We start from the raw sequence: 14,388 nt of genomic DNA, 5'->3' as shown, positions 1-14,388 counted from the left end.
GATTAATTATTTCTTTATTCTATCTAGGTGGTTTTTTTTTTTTTTTTTTTTGTTTGTTTAACATGATTGTATTGTTAGTAGCTTTATGAAGTAGAGAATTCACTGAGAAAGTTTTATCTTTGTTAAGAAATAGTAATACATTTTTTTATATAATATTTACTTTTCAATATTGATACAAAAATACAAGAAGTCTTTCAAAGCATCACAGACAAAAAAAAAAAAAAAAAAAAAAAAAAAAGTAGAGAATTGTTCCCTTGAAGTAAAGCATGACAAATCAAAAACAATGAAGTGAAGTACCAATTGGAGCAATTTTAAGGTAAATAAGATTTTTGGACAAACACACAATAAATATATATATATATATATATATATATATATATATATATATATATATATATATATATATATATATATATATATATATATATATAGAATAATTTATTTAATGTAATTGATTTTTTTTTCTACTTGTTTATATATGTTAGATCTTGCAAATGTCAAACTTTCGTTCTTGGATGTATAATCGGCTAGACGCATCAGGATATGTTAGTAGTGAATTTAAAACGGGAGTAGAAGATTTTTTGGATTTTGCATTCAATCATTCGAAATATATTTTTGATGACACTATCCGATGTCCTTGCGTCTTATGTGCTAATAGGGAATTCCATAATAGAGATATTGTAGTATACCATCTATATTCTAAATGTTTCATTGAAGGTTATTAGAATTGGTCATCACATGATGAAACATTTAATCAGTACAGTGATAGAGATGAGGTGCATAGAAATAGAGATGATAATGTAAATGCATACCAAAGCATGGTAATTGATGGCGTCTTTCCAAATTTTGGTTTAAATGATTTTGGTTTAAATGAAAATGAAAGGGATAATGATACTTATGTTGGGAAGTTGCCTAATCCTAGTGCAAGAGAATTTTTTTCTTTGTTAAATGATGCCGATGAGGCATTATGGGATGGTTGCAAGAAGCACTCAAAACTTTCAGCCGTGTCACAGTTGTTAAATTGTAAGTCAGAGTGTAACATGAGCGATTCATCTTATGATCGGCTTATTTCAATAGTAAAAGACATGTTGCCTGGAGGTGATAAGCTTCCAAAAAATTTCTATAAGACTAAAAACATGATGAGAAAATTGGGACTTGGTTATAAAAAAATTCATGCATGTCAAAACAATTGTATGTTGTTTTATAAAGAAGCAGAGACATTAACAGAGTGTTCTTTGTGTGGTCATCCTCGGTATAAACCTGTGAAATCAACTAGTACAAAAAAGGGGTACCTTTTAAGACTTTGAGGTATTTGCCACTTATACCAAGGTTACAAAGACTTTATATGTCTAAGAAAACAGCAAAACATATGACATGGCATGAATTTAACCGAAGTCCAGAAGGAGAATTAAGGCATCCTGTTGATGGTGAAGCATGGCAACATTTCAATCGTACTCATCAAGAATTTGCACTTGAAACAAGAAATGTAAGACTTGGTTTATGTGCAGATGGGTTTTGTCCATTTGGACCTAGTGCAAAACCATACTCATGTTGGCCGGTTATTATTACAGTGTATAACTTACCACCATAGATGTGCATGAAGCAGCCATATTTATTTTTGAATATGATCATTCTAGGCCCCAATAGTCCCGGAAAGCATATTGATATATTTTTAAGACCTTTAGTGGATGAGTTGATAGATTTATGGACTACGGGGGTAGAAACTTTTGATGCACATAGGAAACAGAATTTTCAAATGCGTGCTGCTTTGTTATGGACAATTAATGATTTTCCAGCTTATGACATGCTATCTGGATGGAGTACCCATGGACGATTGTCTTGTCCATATTGTATGGAGAAAACCAAGGCTTTCCACTTGAAGCATGGTGGAAAACCATCATTTTTTGATTGTCATAGGCAATTTTTGCCTTTAAACCATGCTTATAGAAAGCAACGAGATAAGTTCATGAGACCTGTTGAGAAAGATGTTTTAATGGAGAGATTATCTGGGGAACAAATGTTTGCTCAAGTTTGTGTTTTGCCTGATATCATATTTGGTACTCAATGTGGTAAACAAACTATCCCAGGTTTTGAAAAAAATCATAATTGGGTGAAAAAAAGTATTTTTTGGGAGTTGCCTTATTGGTATACTTTGCTTATTCGTCATAACTTGGATGTGATGCATATAGAGCGAAATGTCTTTGAAAATGTATTTAATACAGTGATGAATGTAAAAGACAAGACAAAAGATAATATAAAAGCTAGGATGGATTTGAAAGTATATTGTAAGCGACCCGAATTGGAGTTAGTTGAACAGAATGCAAGATTTTATATGCCAAAGGCTTCTTATACACTAAGTAAGGATCAAATTAAAGTTTGTGAATGGATCAAGCAATTAAAATTTCCTGATGGTTATGCTTCAAATATTGCTAGTTGTGTAAATGTGGAGAATTGCAAGATTGGAGGGTTTAAAAGTCATGACTACCATGTTTTTATGCAGCAGTTGTACCGATTGCTTTATGTGATTTTTTACCAAGACCGATATGGGATGCCATTACAGAGCTTAGTCACTTTTTTAGAGATATTTTCTCAAGTGAATTACGAATCCAACATTTGAAAATATTGGAGAAAAACATTATTGAAATCCTTTGTAAGTTGGAAAAAAAAAATTCCGCCTAGGTTCTTTGATTCCATGGTGCATTTACCCATTCATTTAGTTTATGAGGCTAAAGTTGGCGGACCTGTTCATTATAGATGGATGTATCCATTTGAAAGGTATAACTTTCTAGGACATATTTCCCACTATCATTGTAACAATCTTACAAAAAAAATGATTTTCACTTCTCTTCTGTAGGTTTTTGCATCAATTAAAAAAAAAAAAAAAAGTGTGGAACAGAAACTATGTTGAAGGATCAATATGTGAAGCATATTTGATTGAAGAAATATCTACATTTTGCTCACATTATTTTGAAGATCATGTTCAAACACGATTGAACCGTGTTCCTCGTAATGATGATGGTGGAGATGTAGATGCAAACAATCGTTTGTCAATTTTTACTCATCCGGGTCGACCGTTAGGGCAAGGTATTCGTAGATACCTAAGTGATGATGAGTATAATGCTGCTGAAATTTATGTTTTAATGAACTGTGAAGATGTTGTACCATATATTGTGTAAGTATGTCAAACTTAATCTCTATAACATATATAGATAAAAAAAAATTAAAAATAATTCACCTCGAACTATTAAACTAATGTTAGGAAATTTGATGATGAGATACAACAAGCAAGACCAACAATAGGTGAAGATGAATTACAGAATATTCGTGAAAAGAAATTTGCTTCATGGTTTAGACAATATGTAAGTTTTACTATTTACAAATTAGTATAAGTGATCTATATTTTATTACTTCAAACTTACTAATGATATATTTATTAATTTATATATTTAGGTTTGCTCAATTAACAAGGATGTGGATAGTCGTATATACGAGCTATCTAGAGGTCCATCCCAAATTGTCACCATTTATAAAGGATATTTTGTAAATGGATTTAAGTTTCATACACAAAAATATGGGCAGCACAAAAAAACAATGAATAGTGGAATTTGGGTGAAAGGAAGTTGTTATAATGAATATGAACGTGACTACTATGGTGTTTTGCTTGATATCTATGTTTTGGAGTATTTTGGAGTTGGTAATAACATAGTTCTTTTCAAGTGTCATTGGTTTGATACTGAGAGAGGTATTAGGGTGCATCCTTATAATGGTTTGGTTGAGGTTAATCACAAGTCAAGACTTGCATCTAATGAACCTTTTGTGTTAGCCCAGCAAGCTCAACAAGTCTATTATAGTTGTTATCCATGCACTCGACAAAATAGGCGTAACTGGTGGGCTGTTTATAAAGTTAAGGCTAGAAATAGATATGATGGAATTTCAAACATTGATTATGAAAATGAGGATGGCAATGAATCTGTTTACCAAGAAGATGAAATGATTCCAACAACTATTGCTCCATCAGATGGACTAGATGTTGAGTGTACTCTTGATGGAGGTTATATGGAAGAAGTGGATATGGTTCAAGAGCAAACACATATCCAAATTGAGGAAGAAGAATTGCTTGAAGTTGAAGAAGAAGATGAAGAGGTTGATGATGAAGATGAGAATGAGGAAGATGAAATAGCATTCATGTCATCTGATTCTTATGATGATTAACAGTTAAAATCATCAAATTCTATACATTTTTTTTCTCCTTTTAATTAGTTATACTTAGTACTTGTAATTAGTTTTTTTTTTTAATTCTGCTATTTCATTTCTATAATTAATTCATTTTTATAACTATACTTTTTTTCCTTCTTATAGGTAAAATGGTGACTAGAGGCAGGAGTAGAAAGAATAAAACTCAAGTAAGCGGAAGTTCTAGTCGTTTTGCACAAGGTGTTGTTGATGATCTTACTTCTAATCCATCACATTTTGTCAATGGTCATGTACTGCAATCCACACCTCTTATTGCACCTTTAATTGATGGATTGCAATCCAATGCACCACCTCATGGATCACAATCCAATGCTCCACCTAATCATGTTGCATCTATATCTGATGGAATCCAATCTGATGCACCTTTGTTAAATACACCACTTGATGATCATGTTTAAAAAGCTGTAGAAGTTACTGTTCAATCACTTCATGAATCTACCACTACTTTAACTAAACAAACAAAAAGGAGGGGGCCTAATAGAGGTAGAGCTCTACCATCTGATCCTTCCAAGAGGATCAAATTGAATGTTATAAGTGGGAGGTAGTGTTTTATTAACTTTTTATTTCATTATTTTTGGGTATAATTATGTTTTTCTTAATTGAGAAATTATTTATTAGTAGCTTGCATGGCATGTATTTAACTATTTTATTATTTGAAGTATAGTGATTTTCTAGAAGATGGAGTTGCTGCTGACATTTCTGCTATGCTGAAATCAAATTTTAATGATCCTTGGCCAACTTGGGCTCAATTTTCAGATGATACAAAAGCTGCTTTATATATGGGCAAAATTTCAGGTAATAGTGTTGATTTATTTAACAAACATTTGATGCATTTCATTACATTTTCAGCAACAATATTCTCTTTTTATTTAGCATAAGATATATAATCGTATTTTTCTATATGTTAGGAAAAATATCATTGGGATGAAGATAAAAATGAAAATGTGTATAAAATATGGTATGCCAAAGCTAATAAGGGGTTTAGGGATGCTATTAGTAGAGGAAGAAAAAATGCATGCACTAAGGCTGGAATTAACCCCTATGATCCAAATGCTAACTGGGAAAAAGTAAAAGAGCATAGAGAAAGTTGGATCCCGCAACCAGTTTGGAATCATTTTGTGGACAATATTTGGTCCAAAGAGGAATGGATGAAGAAATCTGCAAAAAATCGCAACACACTAAAAGGAAGAAAGTGTCACCAAACATACTGCTGGTTCATGTTCTTTTGTTAAACATAAGCATAAGATGGTATGCTGTTTTTTCACTATTTTACAATACTTGTCATTTTAACTAAATTTTTTTATGCTAATAATAAATTGTTTTAATAATTGCTAGGCTAAATCACTAGGACGAGAACCATCCCAACTAGAAATCTTCAATGCAACTCATACTCGTAAGAAAGATGGTGGCCAATTTGTGGATGGAAAATCAAAATCTGTCAGTGTAAGAAGTATTATTCTTCTTATTAGTTACTTAAGTTTTTTTTTTTATAGTTATATGATGCTTATATTAGTTTCTGATTTTATAAATAAAAAAATATGGTGTAGGAGAAATATGACACAGCTTTAAAAGAGAAACATGGTTGTGATTCTTCTCAAGTGATATTTGATGCTGATGCATGAAAATATGCAATTGGTGATATCAATCGTTCCCATTTGTATAGTTTTGGAGCTCTTGAGAACCGAAAGTCTGTTCTAGGTGAAAATTCAACCCAAAGATCCACAACTACTAATATACCTAATGTAGCAAATGAGGCATTACAAGAGCTTTTCAAGAAATGGTTGTCAGAACAACTCCCTGGTATGTTATCTTCTTTAGGCTATCATCCAATGGATAGTGCATTTGGAGACAATGTTCCACCATCATCAAGTGGTGATAATCCAAATACTTCACAAAATGACAGTCAAAGAAACCAAAAGTAATAGGGGTGGTGATTGACATGATGATAGGAATGGGGATGGACATGATGAATTGGAAGCACCATATATGATAATTTAGTATGTTGCTAATCTGGTGCAGCACATAGTATTTTGTGATTATGCATGTACAAAGCTAACATCAACTTCTTTTTTTGGTTACAACTTTGACAAGCTAAACTATCCCAACATATTTTTTGGATTAGCTTGTCCATTGGGATTTATGTTTTGTATATTAGTATGATGTTAGCTAACAGCTCTTAACTCCATTTTAGAGGAGGATATTAGTTAGCAACCCCATAATATTAGTGGTTTTTTTGTTGTTTTTGGGCGATGGAGTCTATTTGTATTAAACTAATTATATCTATGATGAATTTAATTTACTATTTTATATTGGGTGATACTTATTTTGTATATATGCACAAGATTTGTGACAGGAAAATTATAAATTATACTAGTTTGAATGATGTGATTTATGACAAACATTGCGACGAACACTACAACGTAAAATATAATTATTATAATATATTATAATATTAACTACGACACAATTGACATATAATTGCGACAAACAAAATTATATTGGGAAAATGGCACTTTTTACCCCTGAGTTATATACTTATAGCACTTTTTCCCCCTCAATTATTTAGGTAAGCACATTAGCCCCCTCAATTATTCTAAAAGTGGTGTTTTTTCCCCGTAATATATTAAATTGACATTTATATCCTTAGAGTAAACATTTTATTTATTTTACTACTCCAACAAATTATTGCGTATACGTAGGGATGACCACGGTTCGGTTTGAATTGAACCGGATACTAAAGCAATCGAATTAATAGTTTCCGGTTATAATTCAGATCTAGAACCCAATATTTAAATGTCAATTTATTAAAATTATGTATCAAAAAAAATGAATCTTGAATCGTGAACCGGCGGTTCCGAATCCGATTCGCGATTTTGAACCGTCTTTATTTTAAAATTTTATTTTTTATTTTAAAATAGTCTAAATTCAACAATAAATGTATTTTATTTTTTCAGTTCAGAACATGAACCGTCCGTTCCGGTTCACGATTTTAATAAACTCTAAATATCGAATTTCGATTCTAAATTGTAATTGGAATATTTCAGTTTGGTTGCTATAGTGTTTGTTTGGTTTGAACCAAATTATGGTCATAATTTGTTGGAGAAAAAAAATAAATTAAATATTTAGTTTAAGGGTAAATATGTCCATTTAACATTTCAGGGGGAAAAACAGCCACTTCAATAATTTAGGGGGAAAATATGCTATAGGTATATAACTCAGGGGGAAAACAACAACAAACGACATTCGTTGCATCATATTACAACGACAAACATATAACAACAATTGCGACATTTGATTTGACGAATGACATTTAAAATTAATAAAATTGCGACATACATTTCGACAAAAATTTGGAAACAACGACGAATATGAGCAAGTATTTGCAACGATTGTAAAATCAATTGCGGCAAAAATTTGATACAAACGACAGACTAATAAGCATAATTGCGACGAACAAAATTATCATTTGCGACACCTCGCGACAAACTAATGCGATTGATTTCGGTTACAAATTACGACAAAATTAAATATATCGCGACAGAAATATGATTGTCGGTGATAATAATTAATTGCAACAAACAGTCGCAACTGAGCAATTGCGATTCAACCTGATGCAACGATCACGTTTTGTCGCAAAGTATGTCGTAATTTCTCTTTTGCGTCGAAATTGTGACTAATTGCGACGGAACCCGTCCGTCACTATAGCCATATTTTTTAGTAGTGAACGTATTTACACTATCAAAAACCATTATATAATTAATTTAATTTTTTATTATATTTTAATTCAATTTCTATGAATGGTAGAGCATGTGTGTATATAATACATATATTATTTGTGTATATATATCTTGAACTATAATGTTTAATTATTTATATTTATTAATATTTTAATATTGGACATGATGTGTGTGCGTGCGCGTGTGTGTGTACATACTAGTATTTTCTATGTGCAATGTGCAAAAATAGATGCACAATGTTAGTACTTTATATAAAATCTTATATTATTTATTTAAATTTTAGATAATAATAATAATAATAATAATAATAATAATAATAATAATAATAATATAAAGTACAAATATGCCACTGAACTATTTGGGAAACAGTAATTAAGCCATCGAACTCAAATAACTCCCAAATAAGCCATTGAACCTGGAAAAAAAAAACAATTAACATTTTTAACAGGTTAACGCTATGTTTTTGCTAACTAGATTGCCAAATGTTTATTTTATTTACGATTTTTATTATTATTATAATCCACCTACATAGTAATATATTTTAAAGTAATTATAATCAAAATAATTTTATCTTGCCTAGATCTTATTTATTTATTATTATTTTTTAAACAGAAGATCCAGTGAAAAAATAATAATAAATAAATCAAATCTCGATAAGATAAAACTATTTTTATTATAATTATTTTAATATATAATGCTATCCAAGTGGATAATAATAATAATAATAATAATAATAATAATAATAATAATAATAATAATAATAAAAACATTTGACAATAACAGCAAAAATTTGGAATTAACTTGTTAAAAATGTTAATTGCTTTTTTTTTTTTTTGGGTTCAATGGCTTAGTTGTTGTTTTTTTTTTTCGGGGTCCAATAGCCTTTTGGGGTTGTTTGAGTTCGATGGCTTAATTTATGTTTTTCAAATAATTCAGTGCCTTATTTGTACTTTATCCCTAATAATAATAATAATGTAAATCATTTTTATAAATTTGATTTTTATATTTGATATTATATATTAGTACGTACTCCAATATAATATATATATATATATATATATATATATATATATATATATATAATATTATCATAGAAAAAGATAATAAAATATATAGTACGGTGAATGCATTAATAGTAACAATATATAGTTGGAAAAGATACCGGTAAGTTATAACAGTAGTAGAAAATTTTTTACCAAAATATTATATTGTACAATTCTTATATCATAACGTATAAAAAACATAACGGAAAAAACATACATAAATAAAATGTATAATGTACATTCATTCACTCTTAAATAAGTCTTATTAGCTTTTAGATTAGATATATGAAACAGTGAACTACATACAGTTCACCAGGCATGACAATCCAGCTTCTTCTTTACATCAACACTTGTTCAAGCTAAGGAAGCATTAAAACTAGCTAACAATTAAGTCTAGCTTATTGCATGCTGGGATACACATACACTCAGTACAGTACTTACCTAAACATTATTATATTACTGCAAAATTTCATTCATTCATTCATCCTAATCCCAGCCTAACACATACTCAAGAACATAGAAGAGCAGCACAGAAAACGGGTAGAGGAAGAACGCGAGCAAGCAAGTCCATAGCGGGTAAGTTGTTCGAAACAATGCCAGAAAACCAACAATGCCACACACCACAAGCACTGTCAGCACCTCAGCCGAGTAGTCCCACCTCAGGTCCTTCGCGATTACTATTGCCAATAGCGTCGTCATCCCCATCAGGTTATTCATCACCACCCCACCGTATATCTGCACTACCATTGATCAATTCGTTATTAGGATCAATTGATTGCGAAGACGCAACTTTATTTCTGTTGAGCATATAACCATTAATTTGCAATCCAACTATCAGCTTAGACTTTTAGTTGAGATGGAGCACATGCTTCAATTAAGACTACTGAGTACTAACCTCAGAAAATGTCAAAGAAGCTGTCTTGGAACTCTTCTGACTGATGGGGAAGATGGCTGAGACCGCCATTCTCGTGTTGAGGGCGAGGGGGACTACCACGAAGGGGATGAGGAACGAAGGAATCCCCATGGCGTCGGAGAGCTGCTGGATACTTATCCCCAATGGCTTTGCACACATGGTCAAGATAGCCACCCCAAACACAACTTGAAGCAATGATTTGTTGAATGCCCATGTCAGTATCTTGTTGTGTATCTTCTCATTTGGCTCCACTTCATACACCAATTTGTCAATTTCTCCCCACTTTATCTGCAAATCCAACAACATATCATATTTTCAGGATAAGCGTTTACCAGGCCAGTATTCGAATCCATGACCTTTGGCATGACTCTGATACCAAATTGAAGCATGTGCTCCATTTCAACTAAAAGTCTAAGCTGATAATTCTAAATGAGGTTGTTCGATTGAGAACTAGAGCTTGACAACACACCGTATATATAGTACCTTATCAAACTCATCGATGGCCTTTCTCTTGTCACTGCATTTGGAGACACGAATCGCCTCATCAAGCCATCGGGTCATCCCATGAACGAACTCGTGCTGATCAATCATGTCGTTTCCATCTCTGTCGAACTCTCTCATCACTTTCTTCACCGAGTACTCACAGTCCAGCTGCACTGCTTCTCCGAATTTTACTGTCATGATTAGCTTCTGCAGCTCAGCTCGGGTGATGTAGCTGTTCCCATCACAGTCATATTCGCGGAAGAGTCTGTATGTAAGTCCAGATTACCAGATAGGTAACAAACAACAAAACAGACAGGTAGATCAGATGATTATTGCAAACATCATAGAATATAATGTTGGATGGTGAAAAAACATCATAGATTGGGACTTGAAGAAACTATATACTGTTGAATGCGTTCGATGTTGGGGCTCCCATCATCTCTGAGCAGATGTTCAGCTTCAAGAGCATGGCCTTGAACATGTTTCAAGATTCTTGCCATGAGATGCTCAATTTGTGCAATTTCCTCTCTTTGCCTCTTTGTTACTTGTTCAACCACCTGCACCCACAATGTTCAAAATGAATAGCAACATAAAGATTTCTGAGAAAATGGTCAAATAGGCCTCTAGATTCCTGAACTTTTAAAAGTTACAAGTAACTCCATGATTTTCGTGCATTGAAACCCAAAAATCAGTTATTCACCTGTAATAACGGGCCACTAAGATTCCAGTGAGACTCGCTTCGACAACTAATAAACGGTCACCGGTTACCTTTGAAGAAGGCAACTAGCAAGTCGCTTTCTTTGGCTGGAAAAGGTGACCATTGCTTGCCTTCTTCATTGGAGAAGGCAACCAACTGGTCGCTTTTTCCAAAGGCAACCGGCGACTGTTCGTCCGTCACCAGGTTTAATTGATGGAGCATTCGAGTTAGTCGGAGTCTCGCCGAAACCCTTGTGACCTACTATTACAGGTCATTAACTGATTTTTGAATTTAGATGCAAACATGTTGTAAAATTCAAGAGCCTAATTAACTAGTTTTGGGGCATTTTCCCAAAAGATTTATACATGTTTCATAAGGAAATTAATGTTGGATTGCCTGGCTCAAATGCCTTGCGGTGGTTGTGTCATTCTTCACTGCTAACTGCTTGGCTTCCTCTATCCAGTTCACACAGCCTTGAATGAACTCTGCCTCGTCGATTTCTTCATCCTTGTTTTGATCAAATGATGCCAATATTTTAGAAAGAGCATAGCTTCTGTCCACCTCAACCACTCCACACTGCATATTATGCACCAAATTCTCCAGTTCAGTAAGCGTAAGCGACTTGCTCGCATCTTTATCTGTTTCAGAGAACAATCTGTCAAGAAATCCAAAGTCAATTATATTACAACACTGAATCAACTCAAATGCACTTTCTACAGCTACAATCACTGTTAAGTCCAGCAATTGGTGAGAGTACGTGTAGGGCGGAGGTCGGTGAATAGACAAGTCTAACACCGTGCCTCTAAAAATGTGATGGTATATAAGGAAATAAGTTTTTTCCGTTGTGAGCTACAGTTTTTGGGCACTTGAACTGTGTAGTTAAGACTAGCTGGGAAGGGAATTGTTGGGCGCAAAGACCGCAATTGGTGACTAGGTGGGTTGTAGGACGGAGGCCGGTGAAGGGTCAAGTCCAACACAGTGCCTCTAAAAAATGTGACTGTATATAAGGTAGGTAAATACAGTTGTTTTTTCGTTGTGAGTTATAGCTTTTGAGCACTTTAAGACTGGCCGGTGCTGGGAGGAGAATTGTTAGACGGAAGGCCTGTGAAGGACCAAGTCCAACACCCTCCTAAAAAATGTGACTATATATAAGGGAATAAAGTTACGTCTTCGCTACGAGCTATAGTTTTTAACTAGTAATAAACGTTTATCCTAACAATCACCTTTTGATGAGATGAATGTCGGGTTGGCCTTCCTCATTGATCAGCTTCCCTCCTGCATGCCTCTGCACATGATTCAGGAACCCAGCCAACAAGTTTTCATACTTTGAATACTCCAAACTTCTCTCCTGAATCCATGGATTCATAGCCTTCAAAGAATCAACAAAAACAGAAAAAAGGCAATAAGCTCACAATTAAGCAACCAAGCTGAATTGAAGTGAAACTTCTTTTGCATATTCAGTCTGCCAATGACGACAATAAGATTGAAAATTCAGCTAACCTGATACACGAAGTACGACAGCAACAAAACGATTGATATGACGAGTGCAATGGAGACCATGATTCGCCTTTCGAACATCGAGCTGAAGCTACTTACTAGCTGCACCAGAATAAATGGAATAGTAGACAGAAGCATGATTCCAGCAGTGTAGGTAGTCTTCTTGTCTATCGTAATACCAGTATCTGCAAAACAGACAGACATAAACATATATATTGCTCTGATACCAAACTGAAGCATATGTTCCATCTCAACTAAAAGTTTAAGCTGATAGTCGAACTGCACCCCTTAAGATGTGCAGACATTTGAGAGATGAAGGCTCTGCATTTTGTGAAGAAGACGAAGATGGTTTAGACGACGACACAGTTGTCTTGCCAAGAATTACACATATTCCCCACATCAATGTGAGATTGAAAACCGTGGCTCCAACGCTAGTGCTAAGCCCAGACGAGACCTGCTCCTGGGCTTTCGTTTTGCTGGTGAACACCCCAGATGCTGCAACAAATACAAAAAGTATGAATTAATGAAGTTGAAATTAATGTTTGAAAGATGATGTAATAAGAAGACATGCAATAATACCAATGACCATGACAATTCTGGGCAAGGTTTTGAGGATGTTGAAAACAGTAGCACCAAAAAAGCCAGTGCCAAGGATGTTGAACATTGTATTGCTTCCCTCTGTCACCAGCTTCTCTCCTAAAACCAGAAGCAACTGGTACACAGCTATCAAGAAAATGTAGCCTCCAATGTTTTCTGCACATGGAAAGAAGCCATAGACGTGAACACATTTGGGTGAAGGTGTCAGACTGAGAGACTGGCTGTTCTTCACATTATCAACTCCATCTGATAATAATATCAAATCATGATCTATATCATCGGATTCGGATGAAATTAGCCTTAGAACTCGAGCTTCAACCTGCAGGCCAAGTATGAGGATGAAGATGATCAAGCGTAATGCCATAATTGATCCAGGAAAAAGCACTATATATATATATATATATGCTGCTGCTACTAGTAAGTAGACTAGACTCACAATCAAGCTTAGCTTGCTTTTTATAGCATGCATAGGGAAATATTCTGCTTTACCTATGAGTTAAATTGTCTTGGGTGAGTGCGTTAGAGAGAACGATAATATTAGAGCAATTGGGACAGTTCAGTGATTAATCCCATCGCTGAATTGTAGACACATCTTTTGAGTGGGAGAGCTAGTATGGAGATTTAAGACTGCTCCAACCCAGATGATTTGATGGACTAGTCCAACCGCTACCACTCTAATTTTAAATTGTGTCATACAATCCAATGCACAAGAAAATTTGAGTTGAAATCTTTGGAGCAAGAAATAGAATACATTTTTACCAAGTATAATAAATCACACAATCGAATGTTTTTTTTAATAATGAAATTTAATTTTGTTGTACTGACAGGTGAGCTTACTTGGAAAAGACTTTGAGAGAATAGAAAATCAAAGTCTTTGTACTAATTGGAATCTTATTCTGGTTCTTGTGTTAGGAGTGGCATGCATTTTTTTTTTATGGAAGAAGAATACAATTCTTTGAGGGATGCCAAAAGAACGGGAGAGATCTAAATCTTTCTTGTACAAGATTCTTAAAGAAACAGTGTTTTTCCTTTGAAAGTACTGTCATTATGCATTTCATTTCATTTCATGTCTCATGTGTGGAGAGTTTTTATTCTATTTGGATGAAATTAGCATATTATCAATGCTTCAACGTTAATCATGCTTTGCCACTATTCAATAACACTGCA

The 14,388-nt window shown here is 33.6% G+C and overlaps 1 protein-coding gene across 1 annotated transcript; it reads right to left on the bottom strand.

Annotated features, from left to right (window-relative positions):
* Nucleotides 1–9,321: 9,321 nt before the first annotated feature.
* On the bottom strand, nt 9,322–13,644 carry LOC109171183. Its single transcript, XM_019320311.1, has 9 exons — nt 13,204–13,644; nt 12,910–13,119; nt 12,628–12,809; nt 12,351–12,496; nt 11,524–11,782; nt 10,836–10,987; nt 10,431–10,695; nt 9,930–10,235; nt 9,322–9,769 (listed from the first exon to the last, which is right to left on the bottom strand). Exons 1-9 carry the CDS (start codon nt 13,583–13,585, stop codon nt 9,521–9,523), a joined length of 2,151 nt encoding a protein of 716 aa, XP_019175856.1. The 5' UTR covers nt 13,586–13,644; the 3' UTR covers nt 9,322–9,520.
* Nucleotides 13,645–14,388: the final 744 nt, after the last annotated feature.

Source organism: Ipomoea nil, unplaced genomic scaffold, assembly GCF_001879475.1.
Source record: "Ipomoea nil cultivar Tokyo-kokei standard unplaced genomic scaffold, Asagao_1.1 scaffold0317, whole genome shotgun sequence".
In the NCBI taxonomy this organism is placed as follows: domain Eukaryota; kingdom Viridiplantae; phylum Streptophyta; class Magnoliopsida; order Solanales; family Convolvulaceae; genus Ipomoea; species Ipomoea nil.
Note: the sequence above shows the minus strand (reverse complement) of the source record. Positions and strands in the feature narration are given on the sequence as shown.

Bases quoted from the DNA above. Each gene is read 5' to 3' on its own strand.
- LOC109171183 (XM_019320311.1), bottom strand. From the start codon at position 13,585: ATGGCATTACGCTTGATCATCTTCATCCTCATACTTGGCCTGCAGGTT. The intron at 13,120-13,203 runs GTATTATTGCAT...TATTTGTTGCAG, and splicing joins CAGAATTGTCATGGTCATTG to CATCTGGGGTGTTCACCAGC. The intron at 10,696-10,835 runs GTATATAGTTTC...ACTTACATACAG, and splicing joins AACATCGAACGCATTCAACA to ACTCTTCCGCGAATATGACT.